Below are 18,539 nucleotides of genomic sequence, written 5' to 3' on the forward strand. Positions count from 1 at the left end.
ATTTCACCGGCAAAGTTCTGTGCTGCCCTCTAGTGGTGAAGAGTATTTATACAGGATTACTCTGCAACACACTGTCGCTGTGAGAGCAAAGGTTTTTTTAGAACAAAATGTGAAATGTGATAATTTCCCACGGCTCAGCTGACGACGTGGAGGAAACACCAGAGGTTGAAGAACTCTGGTGTCAATAAATGTAAAATGGTTATTATTGGCGGGGCAAAAAAGAAAAAGTTGCTTGAATGGAATGAGGCCATTAGAAGCTTCATTTTAAAAGAACCCTCCACCTGGACATCTAACGTTTGTCCTCCAGAATGGATTTTCTTCACTCGTCCCTCCAGAGTGGAGACCAGACGGGTCGTGGCGGTAAGAAACACACAAGGCGTTCAGTCGGTGGAGACGACGTGAAGCAGCGAGCCGGGGTCACATGCAGAGAAATAAAAAGCAGCCGGCGGTGCGGCGTGTTAATCTAACGTGGCAGCAGCAAGGATCCCGTATGCAGCAGCATCTGAGGGACGACTCGTCTTACATAACCGGGGAAGTTGGCAACGTCTCAGCTGTCGGCACAGCAGGAGGGCCGATCAGGAACCCCGATCCAGAGCCCCGATCAGGAGCCCCGATCAGGAACCCCGATCCGGAGCCCCGATCAGGAGCCCTGATCAGGAGCCCCGATCCGGAGCCCCGATCAGGAGCCCCGATCAGGAGCCCCGATCCGGAGCCCCGATCAGGAGCCCCGATCCGGAGCCCCGATCAGGAGCCCCGATCAGGAGCCCCGATCAGGAGCCCCGATCAGGAGCCCCGATCAGGAGTGACGATCCGGAGCCCCGATCAGGAGCCCCGATCCGGAGCCCCGATCCGGAGCCCGATCCGGAGCCCCCGATCAGGAGCCCCGATCCAGAGCCCCGATCAGGAGCCCCGATCAGGAGCCCCGATCAGGAGCCCAGATCAGGAGCCCCGATCAGGAGCCCCGATCAGGAGTGACGATCCCAGGGTTCAGACGTCTTCCTGACGCCCTGAGGGACGCCGCCGGAAGGCGCCGTTTACACCTTTCAGGTCAAAACACACGCTTTGGTCATCATCTTTTGTGTTTGTTTCAAACAAGATGTTCACATTGACACGGCGGTAAAATGAAAACAATGTTTGATTAAATGGAAGCAGTTTTCATGCCAGGCCACAAGTGGGGGCTGTTGATCGGTTTCTCTCCTGAAACCACAAACACATGCAGACAATAAGAAGTTATAATGGAAAGATATCCAACTGGACTGTCATTACGGCGACTGTCAGAATAAAAGTACCAAGTCCCAGGAGGAGAAGGACCAGGACACCACGATGTAAACATTGTTCACATTGTCTCTACTGAGCACGTGCAGAAGAACCACTAACTGTGGCCGTGCATGGCAGCAACGCTGCTGCCGTCTCCATGGACACAATAGTCCCAAGTATACTAATACAAGTACTTCAAGTTTCCTCAGTTTACATGCCAACAAAGTTGGAGCATTTTCAAAAAGTTCCACCTTGTGAGCCTTTTTTCAAAAAGTTGTGTATTCGGTGTAAACGCAGAATGAAAAGTTCTGCGTTCTGACTTGAAGACGAGGCGTAAACAGGCCGTCGATCACCGTGTGGTTGTGTGACTCCTGCTGGGGCCAGAGTGGGGCCCCAGCAGGGAACCTGAGGAACACCCAGGCCCCAGCAGGGAGGAACACAGAGGCCCCAGCGGGGAACCCTGAGGAACACCGAGGCCCCAGCAGGGAGGAACACAGAGGCCCCAGCGGGGAACCCTGAGGAACACCGAGGCCCCAGCAGGGAGGAACACAGAGGCCCCAGCAGGGAACCCTGAGGAACACCGAGGCCCCAGCGGGGAACCCTGAGGAACACCCAGGCCCCAGCAGGGACGAACACAGAGGCCCCAGCGGGGAACCCTGAGGAACACCGAGGCCCCAGCAGAGAACCCTGAGGAACAGCGAGGCCCCAGCAGGGAACCCTGAGGAACACCACCTTGGCAACAAAACAAGCACTTTGCTACAAGGACTGACCCCCCCCCCCCCCCCCTTGTTCCGGTAAAACAGAACCATCTTCATGTTTGAGGCCTGCAGGAAGAACCTGATGTGATCAGGACTCAATAAGACGGCGTCTCGCTCTAACTGGATCACGGCCTTCCAGGTTCTCTCACACAAAACCTTCCAGCCCCCCCCCCTCCCCCCAGCCCCCCCCCCCCCCCCCCCCCCCCCCCCCTCCAGGGGCATCCGCAGGAGCATTATTATCAAATCAGAGCTTTAATCAAACCAAACTGGATCCTGGACCCTTCCAACCGACCCGCCTTACCCTCCAGCTCAGAGTGGCCATTAACCTCCACACCATCCCAGCATCCCCCCCCCCCACCACCACCACCCCCACCCCCTCCACCCTCATCCTCTACTCCACCTCGCTCTCCTTTCCTTTACACGCCCCACATACATCAGAATGTCTTTAGCAGTGGCCGGGCTGTACCGGCAGAGAGAGGAGAGGCAGTATTAGTATTCAGAGCACAGGGAGGAGGAGAAAAAAAAAGGAGAGGGAGCGAGTGAGCAGCCGAGAGAGAGAGAGAGAGAGAGAGAGAGAGGGGAGGGGATAGTGAAACAGAGAGGAGGAAAAACCACAAGCAGGGGGGGAAATAGAAGAGAAGAGCAGTGGAAACGGAGGGAAAAGAGGGGAGGGGAGAGATAGAATATTGTTCATTTCTCCCTCTCAGTCTGCCATCCCGGCTGCTCGGTGCATCTTGGAGAGAGAGAGCGAGCGAGCGAGAGAGCGAGAGAGAGAGAGAGAGAGAGGAGGGGGTGGACAGAGCCTAAGAGGGCGGAATGCCCCTTTACAAGCGTCGCATCTGACTAAAACGGCGGAGGAGCTGGTCAATCGGAAGCCGTCCAGAGAGGTGGAGAGACGGCGGCGTCCTGCGACGCCAAGGTAGGAGGACGTTCCCTTTGTTGCTCCGGTCGCCGTCGCTTCTCATCGTCTCTGCTTTGATCCTGCTTTGATCCTGCTCATCCTGCTCATCCTGCACTGGGGCTGCGCTCAATATGCCCTGAATCCAGCAGCATGTGTCTGTTTCCCATCTATATTTAATGTGCATTATGTGTGCATCCCCCCCCGCCCCCCGCCCCCCCCCTTACACCCCCCACCACCACCACCATGTCCCCCCTCATCCCCGTTACATTGCATCCTAAAGCGTCGCTCGGCGTGACCGTGGAGCCGCGCGGCGCCGTGTGGCGGCAGCCTCCATGCCTGTTTGACAGTAGCAGAGCCTCGGATCCTCACTGATGACAGCGATTGAACTTTTTTCTTTTTTCTTCTTTTTTACATTGGACGTGAGGCGGTGGGACGCGTGTGCACGCAGAAAACACACAGAAGACAGGTTGACGTGCGTAAGACGTGCGTAATACCCCCCCCCCCCTCCCCTCCTCCCCTCGGTCCATCCACCCCTCCACCCACACTCCACCCCACCCGCTGCCTCCAACCATCAAAGGCACAGTTCGCCCGGCTCCCCGACCACAGAGAACCATATTCATGGTGAAAAAAAAATAAAAAAAAGGAAAAGCGAATCAACCACTGAGACACACTGACTCACCCGCTCTGACATAGCGGGAGGTGAAAAAATGAAGTGAGGGCGGCCTGTGTGTGATTCCACTCCCCCGGCTGTAAATAGGTCCGCGGCGCAGGAAGCAGGAGGAGCGGCGGCGGCGGCGGCGGCCAGGCTCCCGGGGTTCCCGGCTGGCCACTGGCTCCCCACTTCCTGCCCCGCGCTACAGATCACTTAAAGCCGCTGGCGAGCTCCGGCGGCCCGGAGAGGCAGAACGGCGGGCGGAAGCCTCGGCGGCCGCCTCGCGTGTGGGAACGGAGGCCGAAAGGTGACGGCGGCCGACGGAGAGAGACGGAGAGAGACGGAGAGAGACGGAGAGAGACGGAGAGAGACGGAGAGAGATGGCCTCCGGCAGATATTAACATTCCATATCGCCCAGCTTATGTTGTTTATTTGCTGACAGGGCGTCCGGGAGCTATTACAGGACAGGCTCAACTAGAACCACCTCCAGGCTGAGGCTGGGAAAGCTATTACCTCTAGTCAATAGACATTAACGTCTCCCTGCTCATTGGAACTCGCCGCCGCTCCACCGGAGGAACCAGAGCGACGATCTGTTTACCCCTGTGCATCAATCTGCCACAGCCCAGCGGGCAGAGCCGGGGCCATGATAGCATCGCCTCCGAAGGAAGTGATGCAAAACAAAAGGACACAAAAAGAAGAAGGCGGGATGTGCCGGCGGTGGCGGAGGGGGGGGGGGGGGGGGGGGTCGTGACCTCCGGATCGGGCCGGATCATCTCAGCGTTACACGAGAACATCGATCGGAGGTGGTGCTCAACACGGCGCGGCGACCAGGAGGTCACGGTGGGGGGGGGGGGGGGAAGGCGGGCAAGGCGGCGGCCCTGTTGAGCACCGAGGACCGGAAACCACACGTTTCATCAAGGAAACACCCACTAATGTGTAAAATCCCCCGACGGAGCGAAGGGGTGTGAAATCTATCTAAACACTGGGATATTAAAGCAAAACAAAAGGAGAGTTTCAATTAAAAATGGCTCCCAGGTGCAGATGAAAACAAAAGCAGGAGTGTGGCGGCAGATAGGGGAAGTTGAAAAGCGCGTTGAGTGAGATCCAGCTGAAACATCCTATTAGCTGGATCCAATGGATTAGTCGCCTGCGTCTGCAGAAGCATTATGTCCTCAGTCAGTTAAATCACCAGCAGTAATTATGAAGGTGCTCAGTTTCTCCCTGTGAAGACGTTTTAGAAAGAAACTAAATCGAGAACGAGAGAAAGAGAGAGAGAGAGAGAGAGAGAGAGAGAGAGAGAGTGGAACAGGAACGGAGATCCACCATTATGAAGGATTGAATCTGCAGACCTTGAGACCTCCAGGACCTGGAGTCCAGGTCACAAGGTCTTGGTTAATGGAGACGATGGACGGAAGGCTGCGGGGACGTCTCCTGGTCTCTTGTTGTGGATTTCTTTTATTTGTACAGATCTGATCTTGACAACATAGAACCCTTGAGCCCAGCACCCGGTCCCCCCCCCCCCCCCCCCCCCCTGCCTCCCAAACCCCAGGTCAGGAACTTTCTCCATGCAAAAGGTCAAAGTTCAGATTTCAGGCACTCGTTTGCCTCGTTACAATTTAATTCCCATTAGTGAAGCGCCGATCCAGGTTTCCTCACTTCTGATCCCGATACACAGATCTGAACATCTGCTGGTACCGACACCAGAGTGTGTCTGCTTTAATATTATTATCACCGTTATTGTTGGTTTTAAATGAGGCAGCAATAAACTGGTCTCTACAGTTAAATATGAAATGTAGGAAGGTGAGAAAGGGAAGCAGGACAAAGTATTTTAGTTCCATGTGGACAATGTGTGACGTCATCATCTCTAATAAACTAGCTCTATCTTTAAAACCTCACAATCATTTTCATTAATCCCTGGAGGAATTCTCCATCAGCAGCAGCCCCATGTTTCAGCTCCACCCACTGGGACTATTTTCAGGGAGTTTAGGGTGGAGGAGGACGCAGCGTGACGGAGGAGTGAATCTCCTGCTAGCGGAGGAACGAGTCGTTCTCCCGGAGAGCTGGAGGTTTAAAAACGCTGACGTCCGGCTGTAGAGCGCCTCCTGCTGGACGACGGCGTCACAAACACTCGCCTCGATGCTTTGCGGCGTTTTGAGCTTAAAATCCGTCCAAACGGCGACGTGTCGTCACGAAAAGTCAGATAGCGCCACTTCTGTTAGCATGCTAAGCTGGCCGCAAACTGAGGAACGGATTTCCTGACTCGTGACTCCGCGTCTCATTGAAACTCGCCTCCGTTCAGGAAATCCGGTCCACAGTTTGCAGCCGGCAGGGAAACACATGTGGACTCAAATCAGCAGAAGCTTCACGGATCAGAAACCTCCGCAGGTTGGATCGGGAATTTCCCGTGAATTCCATTAATATCGGAACCCGGTACTGGACCGGACCGGACCGGATCGGACCGGACCGGACCGGCCCCGTCCCTGATCCACACAACTACATATAACAAAAGTTACGCTGGGTGTTAAATATAAGGCCCACGGGTCCAAACTGGTCGACAAGAGGCTCCGATCCGGCCAAACCAGCAAGCAAATTGTAAAATTTCAAAGAAAAGATTGATTTTTATGGCAAAACACGACACTGGGAAGGAGCTGAGATATTGGAGACGCTGCCATGAAAGCTGGCGCCGTCAAACTGGCCTCAAAGTTCTGCTGGCAGAACAAACACAAGAATCCAGAACACAATGGTGGCGGATCAAGTTTGTTTTTTACATGTTTGATTGTATTTCATAGCAGAAAGTTTCATTAAAATTGTCTTTATGTTGAGACTGTCGCCAATTTCAATAGTACTTAAAAAAAAAATTGACATTTTCATGACATACATTGCAAACAAATAATAATTGAAGTTTTAATTTTATGGTTATTATGACGTAATTTTATTGGTCTCATCAGGAAATTGTTCTTTATGTGGCTCATGAGATATTTTAATTGTTTTCCCACAATGTCACAACATAAACCAAGTTTTGAATAGAATAAAATGACACGTGAGACTATATACATGAAAACGTGTAAGTAAAATATTGAAAGTAAGTTTGATTCTTCCGTGGTTCTCGAACATAAAATCGAATTTAGATGTTTTTTCCCATCAAAATTGCCTTGAAGAAATACTTTCGACTCATATTTCACATTACAGTGAAGCCGACTGCTGATTATTGTACTAAAATCAGGATTATTTCAAATAAAAGCAAACACCAGGTTCTCCGGTCGACTGTGGATTATAGAAAGTGTTTTCATGGTTTCGCTCTATTAGTATCACTACAACTCCAAATATTTGAATTAAAGACGCACTAATGCCAGTTTTTCAAAGGATCAGTACAGGTACTACTCTTCAGCTACTTGCTGATACGGAGCATAAATACTTATTGAATACCATAATGTGTACTTTATACTGCGTGCGCAAAAGATGTGCGAAGGCCATGCGTCACGGCGAAGCGTCTATCTAGGCACATAGCTCTACGTTCTGATGACTGACGGAGCTGGTTGTTAGCAGCTCACTGTTCACGCTAACGAGTGTATCAGTCATACTTTAATCACGTCCAGCGTGTAGAATCCCTGGTGTGTGAGCCGTCCGTCTTACTCTGGTGATTCTCTGAAAACTTTCACGAGTTCTCTGTGTAGAACCGGACCTGACACCGGGATCTATGACGGTAGACTCCTACCTTCAAAGCAATGAAAACAATATTCTGACTAAATTCCACATAAAATGAATTCCTGCCTCTTTGTCTTCCATTCTCGACATGTTGGTATCAAGAACAGGAATATTTCATAAATCTGATGTTTCCTTCTTTATATGAGCAGAGATGATCAGAACAATGACTTTCTGAAGATGCCTGATGGTATTGAGTTTGTTTTGTTGATGCACTTCTATTGTTTTTCTTCCGGAAGACTGTTAAAGTGGTACAAATCTAAAAATGCATCACGTCTGATGTCTTTCTCTCAACACAAAGACAAACATCTCGTTTGACTAGAAGACGGCGGCGAAACACTGATGAAACGTCGCTGCAATACATCACAGGCCTGCGTCTGACGGTCTCCTGCTCCTCATCCGGCGGCGTTTCAAACACCTTATCACTGGAATCCCCAAACCCGGCTGAGGTGTGAGATTCTTCCCTGGGAGACTGATCCCACATCCAGATTTCAGATTTCAGTCGCACTCTCTAACATGATCCTTGTTGCTGAGAAAGAAAAACAGAAAAAGAAGAAGCTCCCTCCAGGGTTTTATCAGATTCACCTCACTCCAGGATTCCGCTTTCGTTAGTTTGCAGCAGATGTTGGTGGAAGACGGACAAAGTGAACCTCTGGGTTTCTTGTGCGCCGTGCTGGTCCCCGCTTGAAAAGCAAAAAAACCAAGAAAACCAGTGAAGGAGTCATACCAGTACTTGTTAAATGGCATTAACCCGTATTCACACTACATACTGGAACCATACGTGAAGATTATATCGCCAGTGTGCATTGAAACTCTTAGCACGTAGCATGTAGCATGGCTTGGCGTAAGAAATCCTCCTGGATCCTCCCCGGCCTGTATTGGTGATCTTTTTGCGAGTACTGCGTGCAGTATGTCCGATACCTGACGGTGGTACTGGTACTGCAGTACAGTAGTATTCCCCCGGCAGAAACAATTTGCAGGGTTGTGACCTTTGCTTGCGTGAACTCACACGTTTGAGTTTCCACGTCTCGTTTCTCCAAAACCCGTCCCTCCTCGGGAAAATACATGAGGGATCGCTTCGTTAACAAAAAGGGATGCAAACAGAAACGCCTCATCTCCTTTATCACCTGTAAGCCAGACGGAGGATGTAACGGCCGGGCCTTTAACAAATGACTCATTTCGTTGGCGCTCTGATCCCCAAGTGACGAAGACGAGCCGGGGCCTCGCTCCTCCCGTCAAGGACGCCGGAGGAAGATTTGGATTTGCAGCGCTTCCCTCCGATGCACCCTTGAAGTTGGGTTTACAGCCGTCAGAGCTGCAAACGGGCGTCAGCCGCCTTTTTTGTTTTCTTCTTCTTCCTCTTCTTCTTCTTCTTCTTCCTCCTCTTCCTCTTCCTCTTCTTCTTCTTCCTCCTCGCCCCGTTTGGTGGCGGCCAGATTTCGCTCACGACCCGATCGGCTTGCTTGAGTCTGATCTCATCCATTTGCCCTCCGTCTCCGCTGCCGTGGCGTGATTGGCCGATTCGTCCTCTCTGTGATTACAGTGTGACCTTGCACGCCTTGCACGCCTTGCACGCCGCGGCCCAGCCGGACACTGACCTCACTGGTCCGCCGGTCTGCGTTGTGGCGTATTCCTTCCCCGGGAGTATCGATCCCGGGCAGAGCAGCCGTCAATGGAGCATCTGTGGGAGGTTTAGTGTTGCTCTGTACGCTCCACCCCCCCCCCCCCCCCCCCCCCAGCACGCTGATTTGTCAAAGGTACCGTCGTTCCTCCGTAAATATTACACCCGGACTGAAAAAAAAACACCTTGATTGCCGTTGTTGCTGTGTCACTCTCGTCACCAGTGTCACTTCCTGCCCTTCCCTGCTTCACCCCCGCTTATCTGCCTCGCTTCCCATTTAATGTCAGCATCTCTCTTATCCTCCTCCCTCCATCTCTCTCTCTCTCTCTCTCTCCCTCCGTCTCGTGCCACACAATCCTTCTCTCAGTCCGTCTCTCTCTTCCATTTCTCCCCCTCTTGATGTTCTCACTGGCATTTGAGACGGCCAGTTTTGTGCCAGACAGCCATTCCTCAGATTGAGATATCCCGGGTTTTAAAGTCACTCAGACAGATTTGCTATCTTAATGGGAGTGGGGTGGGGGGGGGGGGGGGGGGGTGTTGGACGCTGGGCATGGCTCGCCTTTTGATTAGCTAATTTCTGGATTAATTCCTCCAAACGGATGTGCTGAGATGGACAGATACAGAGACGACTTTATCGGGGTTGGACCGACTAAACTGTGACAGAAATCAGTTCCGGAGAAGAGACAAGGACACGGAGGACGGAGACGGGAGTGGGAAGTGTCGTTCCTCTCAGAAAACTAGAAAGTGAGTGGAAGCATGTCTTGTTTGGGACCTGGTCTGGAGTGAGAAATTCTTCGTCTAATGCCTTGATTGATTGACGGGTGTGAGACAGACGGACATGGAGGGAGCACTTTGCCAGGAGGAGGTGCCACTCAGAGACTGACGCTTTACAGAGCAACATGCATCAAGTGATCAACCCACCCCCCCCCCCGTCTGACCAGGCACCTCGCCTGAGAAAGAGACGAAGTGACTCGGTGGAGACGTGGGCTGACCCCCCCGACCCCTCGGCCGGAACCTCGTCCCGACACTCTTTGGTTTTCTGTCCACGTCACGATGCAGAATTCGTGTCCAGACACGTCGGACTGGAGACGTCTGGCAGTAGATTTGCAATAACGACACATTTCAAGTGTCGTCGTTGCATTTTTGTTTTGTCAGTTTTACGAAGAAACGACAGAAAGGCTGAAAACAATGCAGTATTCATGTTGGACCACTAGTGGGGGCTGTTTGTTTTCGTAATACAACCACAGACTTGTGTGCAGACGACAGTACGCTACAACCATGGAGATATGGAGAGAACCTGATGATGTCGCGTGAGCAGGAAGAGCTATTATCAAGGGGGGGGTGAGCAGGTCCAGTAACAGCCTCTGCAGGAGGGAACAGAGACCATGAAAGAATTTCCACCTCGGCAGCCGGGAGAAAAACTTCGTGGATCAGAACGCTGGTGTCGTGTAAACGAACCCCGAAGAGTCAGGGAGGTTTAGCGGATAGCTTTAGCAAGTTGGATTGTCGTTCCAGTGACCGTCAAAATAAAACTACCAAGTCCCAGGAGAGTCTGGTCTGGGAGTCGTGACACGACGAGGAAGCACTGAGCACGTGCAGAAGAACTTGGTGGTGCGACTCAGCAGCAGCGTTTCCGCCGTCTCCAGAGTCGGAGTGTTTCTAGAGTCGGAGTGTTTCCAGAGTCGGAGTGTTTCCAGAGTCGGAGTGTTTCCAGAGTCGGAGTGTTTCCAGAGTCGGAGTGTTTCCAGAGTCGGAGTGTTTCCAGAGTCGGAGTGTTTCCGGAGTCGGAGTGTTTCTAGAGTCGGAGTGTTTCCAGAGTCGGAGTGTTTCCAGAGTCGGAGTGTTTCCGGAGTCGGAGTGTTTCCGGAGTCGGAGTGTTTCCGGAGTCGGAGTGTTTCCGGAGTCGGAGTGTTTCCGGAGTCGGAGTGTTTCCGGAGTCGGAGTGTTTCCAGAGTCGGAGTGTTTCCGGAGTCGGAGTGTTTCCAGAGTCGGAGTGTTTCCAGAGAGTTTAGCGGCTCCGAGCAACAAAGGTTTGGTGTTTTCAGCGGATAACTGAGCCTCGGTTCATCAGATGTGGGAAGCGACTCAGGATCTTCGGGAAGGAAGGTTCCTCCGGGAGACGTCACCTGGAGAACCTGGATGTTCTCACGGTACTCCACGGTCCGGTTCGGCATCCTTTTGCCACGATTTCCTGTAAATAGAAAATAAGAGCATGCTTGGAAAAGCAGCAGCTCCTCCCCCATCCCCTGTAGGAAACATCCTCCATCTGGCTTTTCTCCGGCTCTCCTCAGTCGTACCCTGATTGTTAGACACCATTTTGCATACATTGTGTTCAGCGGGAGCCTGCAGGGACTCGCACACTGTGAGAAAGTGGAGTTTGGGCATCGACCTGTTTTTATTTTTGACAGAATGAGATCAAAAATAAAGACAGCGTGCGAAAGAAGGCCAGTTTGTGTCGGATGAAAGGGCCGAGCGCTCGCTCACCGACGTGTCAGACTTAATACTTCTAATTATATCTCAGTCTGCCGCCGCCGTACGACTCGCTGAGCGCTTGTTTGTCTTTGTTGCACTTGTATTCAAGCTTTCTTCCCTGATGGATCGTGGTTTTTTTTTTTGGTTGTTTTCTCAGGTGTTGCTGGAGATCTTTGAGGAAACGGCTCCGCCGGTCCACACCGAAAGCGTCGGAGATTTCACAAACACTGATGCACGTCGATGGAGCTCGATGACTAAAAGCTGTTTCTGGCTTCCAGTAAACACAGGAAAAGAAACAGCTTGACTGCAGGCCTCCCAAATCTGATCTTGGAAGCATTAGGAAAATAACCAGCGAAAGGTGATGCATCCACTGCGGGCATAGCTCCGCGTTTCTCAGCCAAGTCCATTTGCAGAGAAGAGTTTTTTTACATGTAGAGCGGCGGCGCTCTGGATTGCAAATTCCACATGGCCCAGGAGACTCGGATTCAAGCTCAGTAAAGGTAAAGCACAAACTCAAGCTTCACGACGTGATTAGAAGTAATAACCAGCTTCTCCGTTTAGATCCGTCCTCCTTCAGCACTGGGAGACGATGGTTTCCTCAGACGAGGACAGTTAAATCTGCGTCTGTCGCATCGGAGAGACACGAGGAAATACGTTCAGATTCAGACAGGAGGTTTATGTGGAGGTGATCAAAAGTTTCTCTGTGTTTTACAACTAACTGCTTCAAAACCACAAGAAACACCAAGTGAATACTGTCGATTATTCCTAGAGATACACTTCAAAACCAGTTCAGCCCAATATCATCTAAAATATTACATTTACTTGTTGTAGTGCAGAGTATACAAGATGAAACCTCACTATTTTAACAGAAAATTACTACATTGAAATAATGTTGATATCAACATTTCACACATTTTGTTTTATTGCTGTTGGAAATGAAGCTTATAAATTATTATATTATATTAAATTATATTAATTGAAATCTACAGTGTACACAGAATATCCAAATCATTAGTGACCCTATATTTGCAACATTTGCTGTCTGTTATGCTAATTTATGCAAAAAAAATATATATTATAATTTACTCTAGAACATGTACTCTAAATATTATGTCGACCAGGCCCTAAACTAAAAGTGAAAAATTAAAAACGTATTGCACTTTGGTGCCGATTTTCGAAAATGGTCCAACTTCATCGCCGTGGAAACGGAAAACTCTCCGACTCCGTGTTGACGGCAGAAAAGAAAACACAGTAAATTGTTTTTTTTGCGCAGGGTTTCATTATAAAAACGAAGAATGGCGCCCACTAGTGGAACTTCATGTCATTTTCAGTGTTTCAGCATTTCCGTGGAAATGCACCTCCATTTTCTAAATGTTGCCGTGTTGATGTAAAACTTTTCGTAAACATAAATCAAAACAACTTTTCGTAATTTTAGCCTCAGTGAAAGACTCTTTCTGAATCAGAGTAGCTGCTTATGAAAATGATTGGCTTCTTTCTACAACGGACATTTGGATCCAAAATCTACAATTATGAAAAACTCCTTAAAAAAAAAAGACCCTCTCTTCCTCATTGATGCTCCTGATTTATATTTCTGATTGTGGGTCAGCACACAAGAGCTCATAATTATCTAAATTACACTGTAATTGCAGGAAAATGTGGTCTGTTTTGAAATATTTCCACAAAGTTTCAAGTTGCCTGACCTGCAGGTCACGTTCAGACTCCGAAATTACCCCCGAGTCCTCGGAGACGCGTGACGGCGGCGCTTGGTGCAATTAGGAGTTGCACCATGTTAAGTGAAGAATTGGAGTAAAGAGGTTGACGCCGGAGGCGACGAGCAGGAAGTGGATGAAATGTAGATTCGGTACGATCACTGCAGAGAGGTTTGGGTACAAAAACACTATATATTCCAAAGAAAAACAAAAGCCGTACAATTTTTCCCATCAATGGTTTTTTTCATTTGCCAAAATGGCAACCAGAATATGAAATTGGCTGAATCAGCACAGAACCTCCACGTAGGTTTCAGCTGCTTTAACATAAACTTCATTTCTAGAAGCGACAGCCCGTCGGTGTTCCTCTCCGGCCGTACAGAGACTGTACGCCGCCTCGTCGTCACACAGTCCAGGCAAATGGAAAGTCATTTGTGATTCTCGCAGCGTTTGAAAAATGCAACAGCGCTGTACCCTGCCTGAAGGAACATCCAAGATAATCCTCAGACCGAGACGTTCGCACTTTTCGTGAGCAAGTATTTTCAACTGAGTGGAGGGAGAGAAAAAGTAGAAACCTCAGTTGGGCTCAAACAGCTGAAGATCTTCGGACTGTCGCCCAAAACATCCCAGACAGGGAAAGTCCAGGTGTTTGTTCACTGCTGCCGGGATCCAGTGGCCTTCAGGAATCCATGACGGAGTTTATCAAGCAAACACGCAGAATGGAGGGGAGGTGGATCGGGCCGGGGTAGGGTGGAGGTTGGTTTGGGCTTAGGGTTGTGGTTGAGGTTAGGGTTGAGGTTAGGGTTGAGTTTGATTTGGGATTAGGATTGTAGTTGAGGCTAGGGTTGTGGTTGGGGTTAGGGTTGAGGTTGGTTTAGGGTTGAGGTTAGGGTTAGGGTTGAGGTTGTGGTTAGGGTTGAGGTTAGGGTTAGGGTGAGGTTGGTTTAGGGTTGAGGTTGGGGTTAGGGTTGAGGTTGGTTTAGGGTTGAGGTTGGGGTTAGGGTTGAGGTTTTGGTTTAGGGTTGAGGTTAGGGTTAGGGTTGAGGTTGTGGTTAGGGTTGAGGTTAGGGTTAGGGTTGAGGTTGGTTTAGGGTTGAGGTTAGGGTTAGGGTTGAGGTTGTGGTTAGGATTGAGGTTAGGGTTAGGGTTGAGTTTGGGGTTAGGGTTCAGGTTGGGGTTAGGGTGAGGTTAGGGTTAGGGTTGAGGTTAGGGTTAGGCTTAAGGTTGTGGTTAGGATTGAGGTTAGGGTTAGGGTTGAGGTTAGGATTGAGGTTAGGGTTAGGGTTGAGTTTGGGGTTAGGGTTAGGATTGAGGTTAGGGTTTAGGGATTAGGGTTAGGGTTCAGGTTGGGGTTGCCAAAGTTGGTAAGACCATCATCTGTGTAAAATAGACGAGGTAGCCGTTTCCCTCCAGAGTGTCGTGACTCCCAGTCCAGCTTCTCCCGGGACTCGGTAGTTCTACATCGTAACAATCCATCTTGATTGTCTTTGTTCTCCTGTTGTCCGCATGCGTGATCATTTTTCTTTAAAAAACAACTCACAGCGCCCACTCATGGCCCGACAAGCCAACTACATAGTTTTCAGTGTTTCTGCAGAATTTTTTCTGAAATCAAAAATTGAAAAACGATGGATTTTCACTTGAAATGTGTAAATGGAGCCTCAGTAAACCAAATCAGAGATGAAACACAAGGATTAAAGTGGCAGACTTCATCACAAATCAGGACTATTAACATCCACTGGTGTCGTCTCACTTGTTATGTCCCGCCAGCTTCCTGGCATCGCTGTTTTTGTGTTCTTTGCGCGGAGACAAAGATCCATCAGGGACACTCTGGCGTCTCTGGCAGCCGCCGTCCCTCCTAATGGCCGAGGTGTCCAACCTGCCAGGGACTTGATTTGTGTCCTTTATGTCCCGGCGCTCACTCTGCCGGCGTCTCTTCCTTGCTGTGTTTCAGGCGAAGCCAGAGGGGGGAGGGGTGTCGTTCAGGCGCACATGGGCAGGTGGACCCGGGCCCAGTGATCCGGACCCAGACGCCCCCTAACAGAGCCGCCCCCCTCCTTTCGTCTTGCGCCCCCTCCGCCGGTGGGCAAGAAGGTGGACGGGCCCCAAAAACCCCCCCCCCCGAATTTCCCCGGGCGCCGTCCGGCAGGCGAGGGCGGCGAGCGCCGCGCGACCGTTGGCCGACTGCGGGGTGGGAGTGCGATGCGGATTGGAGGATGTCGGGGGACTGGGATGAAGACCTGTGTAAGAAGGCGCTGGTGCTGGTGGAGGAGCTGTGCTTCAACTCGCCGAGGGGCTACAGCCAGAGCGAGAGCTGCAAGGAGTTCAGCTACCTGGTGAGGGGCGGCAAGAGACCGATGGACGCAGGTAAGGGACACACCTGGGGGGCTCCTTCTGAATCCGTCTGACGGCGTATTGATTTCCCAAGTCTTTTATCTCCTGCATTTAACAGTATATATATAAATAAAAACCCCAGAAGTGAAAGTGGTCTCTCCGTGCCTTGCAGCTATTACTTCACAAGAAAAATAACCTTGTTGCATCAAAGAGTCAGCCTCGCACTTGAAATGTAGCTTGTAAAAAGTGGTAGCTTTTATTTTCTTTTATTTATTTATTTATCCTTTCCTTCCGTTCTCTCCTCCACGCGGAGGAGAAGCTGTGGTCAGCTTGGTGCCATGTACTGCAACGATAACAAGCTTTCACTGTGAAGGAAGTGTCAGAAATCCACAAACATCTCCCACAGAATAAATCTGCGCTCGGCGGCGAGGCCATACGCTCGGCGCGGTTCAAACACCGAGCGGAAACGTTGCTAATTATGCAAATCTCTGACACGGCAGCCCTTGTATGTTTGATGCTGTTTCCTCGCCGTGAAAACAGCTAAAGTTAGCTCTAATTTGCAATTCACTGTGTTCAGACACGCCGCAGCCGTTTTACTGTACGTCGTCTGTAATCTACAGGAAGGACACGATTCCTACCAAAGTACTGCGGGTACTCTTGTGAAGCGGCGGCTCCTACTGTTTTATCCGTGAAGGTGTTCAGTTGAACTCTAATCTCGGAGTGTCAAACGCAGTTTTAGTTCAGTTGTTGAGCCGGACCGGTAAAATAGAGCCACAATAACCTTTAACTGTAAAGTGTTCCTTTGTGAGTATTTGGTGATGGAGATGTGGATTTACTCGCAGAAACACAGAATGACCACGACGTCAACGCAATGCTTGTGCAGAAGAACCAAATGAGCAGTTTGGAAGCTTCTGATTTTCCACTCAACAACCCCCCCGGATCTCGTCCAGATCCTGGGATCTCACACTTCTAACACAGTTTTATTTGAGCAAATTTAGCAAAACCCCCCGAGGGACTGTGTATTCCCCCGCTGTGGAGTGGCGTGCGTTGGGAAGGGTGGAGTTACAGCTCCTGCTGGGTAATCAGCTTCATGTATTCATATTGAGTGGAGCTCCAGCCGGATGGTGACCTCGTTGATTTCTGGGCTCGGGAGCAGATTGTTGGACTGTTGGATGTTTAAATTGGGTTAGGGTTAGGGTTAGGGTTAGGGTTAGGGTTAGGGTTAAGGTTAGGGTTAGGGTTAGGGTTAAGGTTAGGGTTAGGGTTAGGGTTAGGGTTAGGGTTAGCTGTCGCCGCTCCGGCCAATCAGGTACGAACACGTCACGGAAAAGCCTAAAACCTGAGGCGAGGCGGGTCGAGTGGAAAATCCCCTAAAGACACGATCAGACAGATCCTGGACCTCAAGGAGCTTAAAGAACCAACGAGCCACTGAAAATCATTTTCCCTCCGTTGGATCATGTGAAGCTTGTGAGATCTTGGAACGGCGTGACCCTCGAGGGAATACGGCACAGACGCTTATTATGTAATAGCGGAACAGTTTTGTCATGACTAGCGATACCATCAGAAGAACATTGTTAGTGTTTATATGTCGGGTCAGAAAATATCTGTGGCTTTAATGTATGATAAGGCAAAATGTTAAGCCGAGTGCTTCTGAGACTGGCAAGGAGCGCCTTGCACTCAGAACAACAACAAACCATGAAATATTCATGCGCCTGGATTGAAATGGCAACGGTACACGTTCATCCCATTTCTTCGATGCTGTTATGATTCCCAAATGAGTAGAATTCTGGGATTGGTTTATGTTATATACATATTTAAAAAGATCATTCTTTCTTATGCAACATGTCTTCGGATGCTGAAGAAGCAGCGTCAGAGTGGATTATGGGAACGTTAGCGGAGTAGACAAACAAAAACAACCCACTGTTTAACACGGTTGGTGGGAGGAAGATTCTAGTTCCTTCATCTCTACAAAGCTTCTTGTCCAACTCACCTAGAACTTCCCCTCATTGCTCTCAAACGTTTGCTAAATGGAATTGGCGGCGGCCGTCCTGCTGGTCCGCGGCGTCGGCGCCGAGCGTCGTGCGAGCGACTCCCTCTGTGGCATTTTGGGGGGCGCGACGCCCCGTCGTGCAGATTAGCGTGAATCCTTGGCTCAGTGTAGATTAGCTTGGCTCGGCTGCTGCTCGCGGCCCGGCGGAGATTTGGACGGCTCTGTGTAGAAATGTCACGGCGGTGGTTTTTGGGCGCCGGCCCCCGTGGCTCACCGGGTGTTTTTGCCGATCGGAATCCTTCGCCCCCCCCCCCCAGAGGGCCGCGGCCGCCGAACGCTGTCAGCGAATGCTTGTGTAAGCAGCAGAGATGTGTTTGATGTGGGGCGATGTATGGCTCCCGGGGGGGGGGGGGTTGCGTCAGTCCCTGATTGACAAGGCGTCTCAGACACCCCCATACCGCCCCCCCCCCCCCCATCCACCCCCTACTTCAGAGGTCTTCCTCCCCCCCACCTCTCTCTCTTCATGCTGGGTTAAGCTCTGGATCTCTGGCAGGATGAGCGTTGAGGAAGGAGCAGCGACGGCCTAAAGAGGGACAAATGGCGGCGAGTGATTCGGCCCCCGAACACGTTTGATCACCGCCACCGTGTCTTATCGGCGCCGGCTGAGCCGCCGGCCACCCGCCGCTTCCTCGCTTTGTTTCTCCCCGTTCCTGATCAATACATTAACCTTTCTCCTCCGCAAACTCCTCCCTTCTTCAGGTTACGCTCTAGATCATTGTCAGCTTGTTTACCTCCGGCTGTTTACCTCCGGCGCTCCGTTCCGCCGGCTCCTCGCTCTATTTATCATCATCCTTTGGATTTGTACTCCCCGTCTGCTCCTCGCGCGGCGGGAACTTCGTTGCGCCTGCCGTACCGCCCGGGTTAAAACGCAAATCTTATGTTTACGTGACAACGGTGCTCGAGCTGCCGGGGCTCTGTCTCCGTGGCGACGGTGGATGTTTCAGAAACAAGTACGCAAAAAAGGTATTTAGTGGTTCCAGCGTGGTTCCAGCGTGGGTCCGGCGTGGTTCCGGCGTGGTTCCAGCGTGTCCCTGCTTTGATCCGCCCGGCGGTTGTTCTTCCAGCTGCAGTTCAGGCTGGAAGCATCGG

General features: G+C 50.8%; 1 protein-coding gene across 1 annotated transcript in view; it reads left to right on the forward strand.

The window, feature by feature from the left end:
• Nucleotides 1–15,282: 15,282 nt before the first annotated feature.
• The window catches only part of LOC308148621 (synaptotagmin-C-like), a gene marked incomplete at both ends in the record, with an annotated part of 26,480 nt that continues 23,223 nt past the window's right edge, over nt 15,283–18,539 (forward strand). Inside the window, 2 exons of the mRNA XM_080522115.1 lie at nt 15,283–15,433; nt 18,475–18,539. The exon at nt 18,475–18,539 is cut by the window's right edge and continues 14 nt beyond it. Of these exons, the coding sequence (XP_080378241.1) occupies nt 15,283–15,433; nt 18,475–18,539 (216 nt within the window). The remainder of the gene's footprint in view (nt 15,434–18,474) is intronic.

Source organism: Blennius ocellaris (genome assembly GCF_963422515.1).
Source record: "Blennius ocellaris genome assembly, contig: SCAFFOLD_162, whole genome shotgun sequence".
In the NCBI taxonomy this organism is placed as follows: domain Eukaryota; kingdom Metazoa; phylum Chordata; class Actinopteri; order Blenniiformes; family Blenniidae; genus Blennius; species Blennius ocellaris.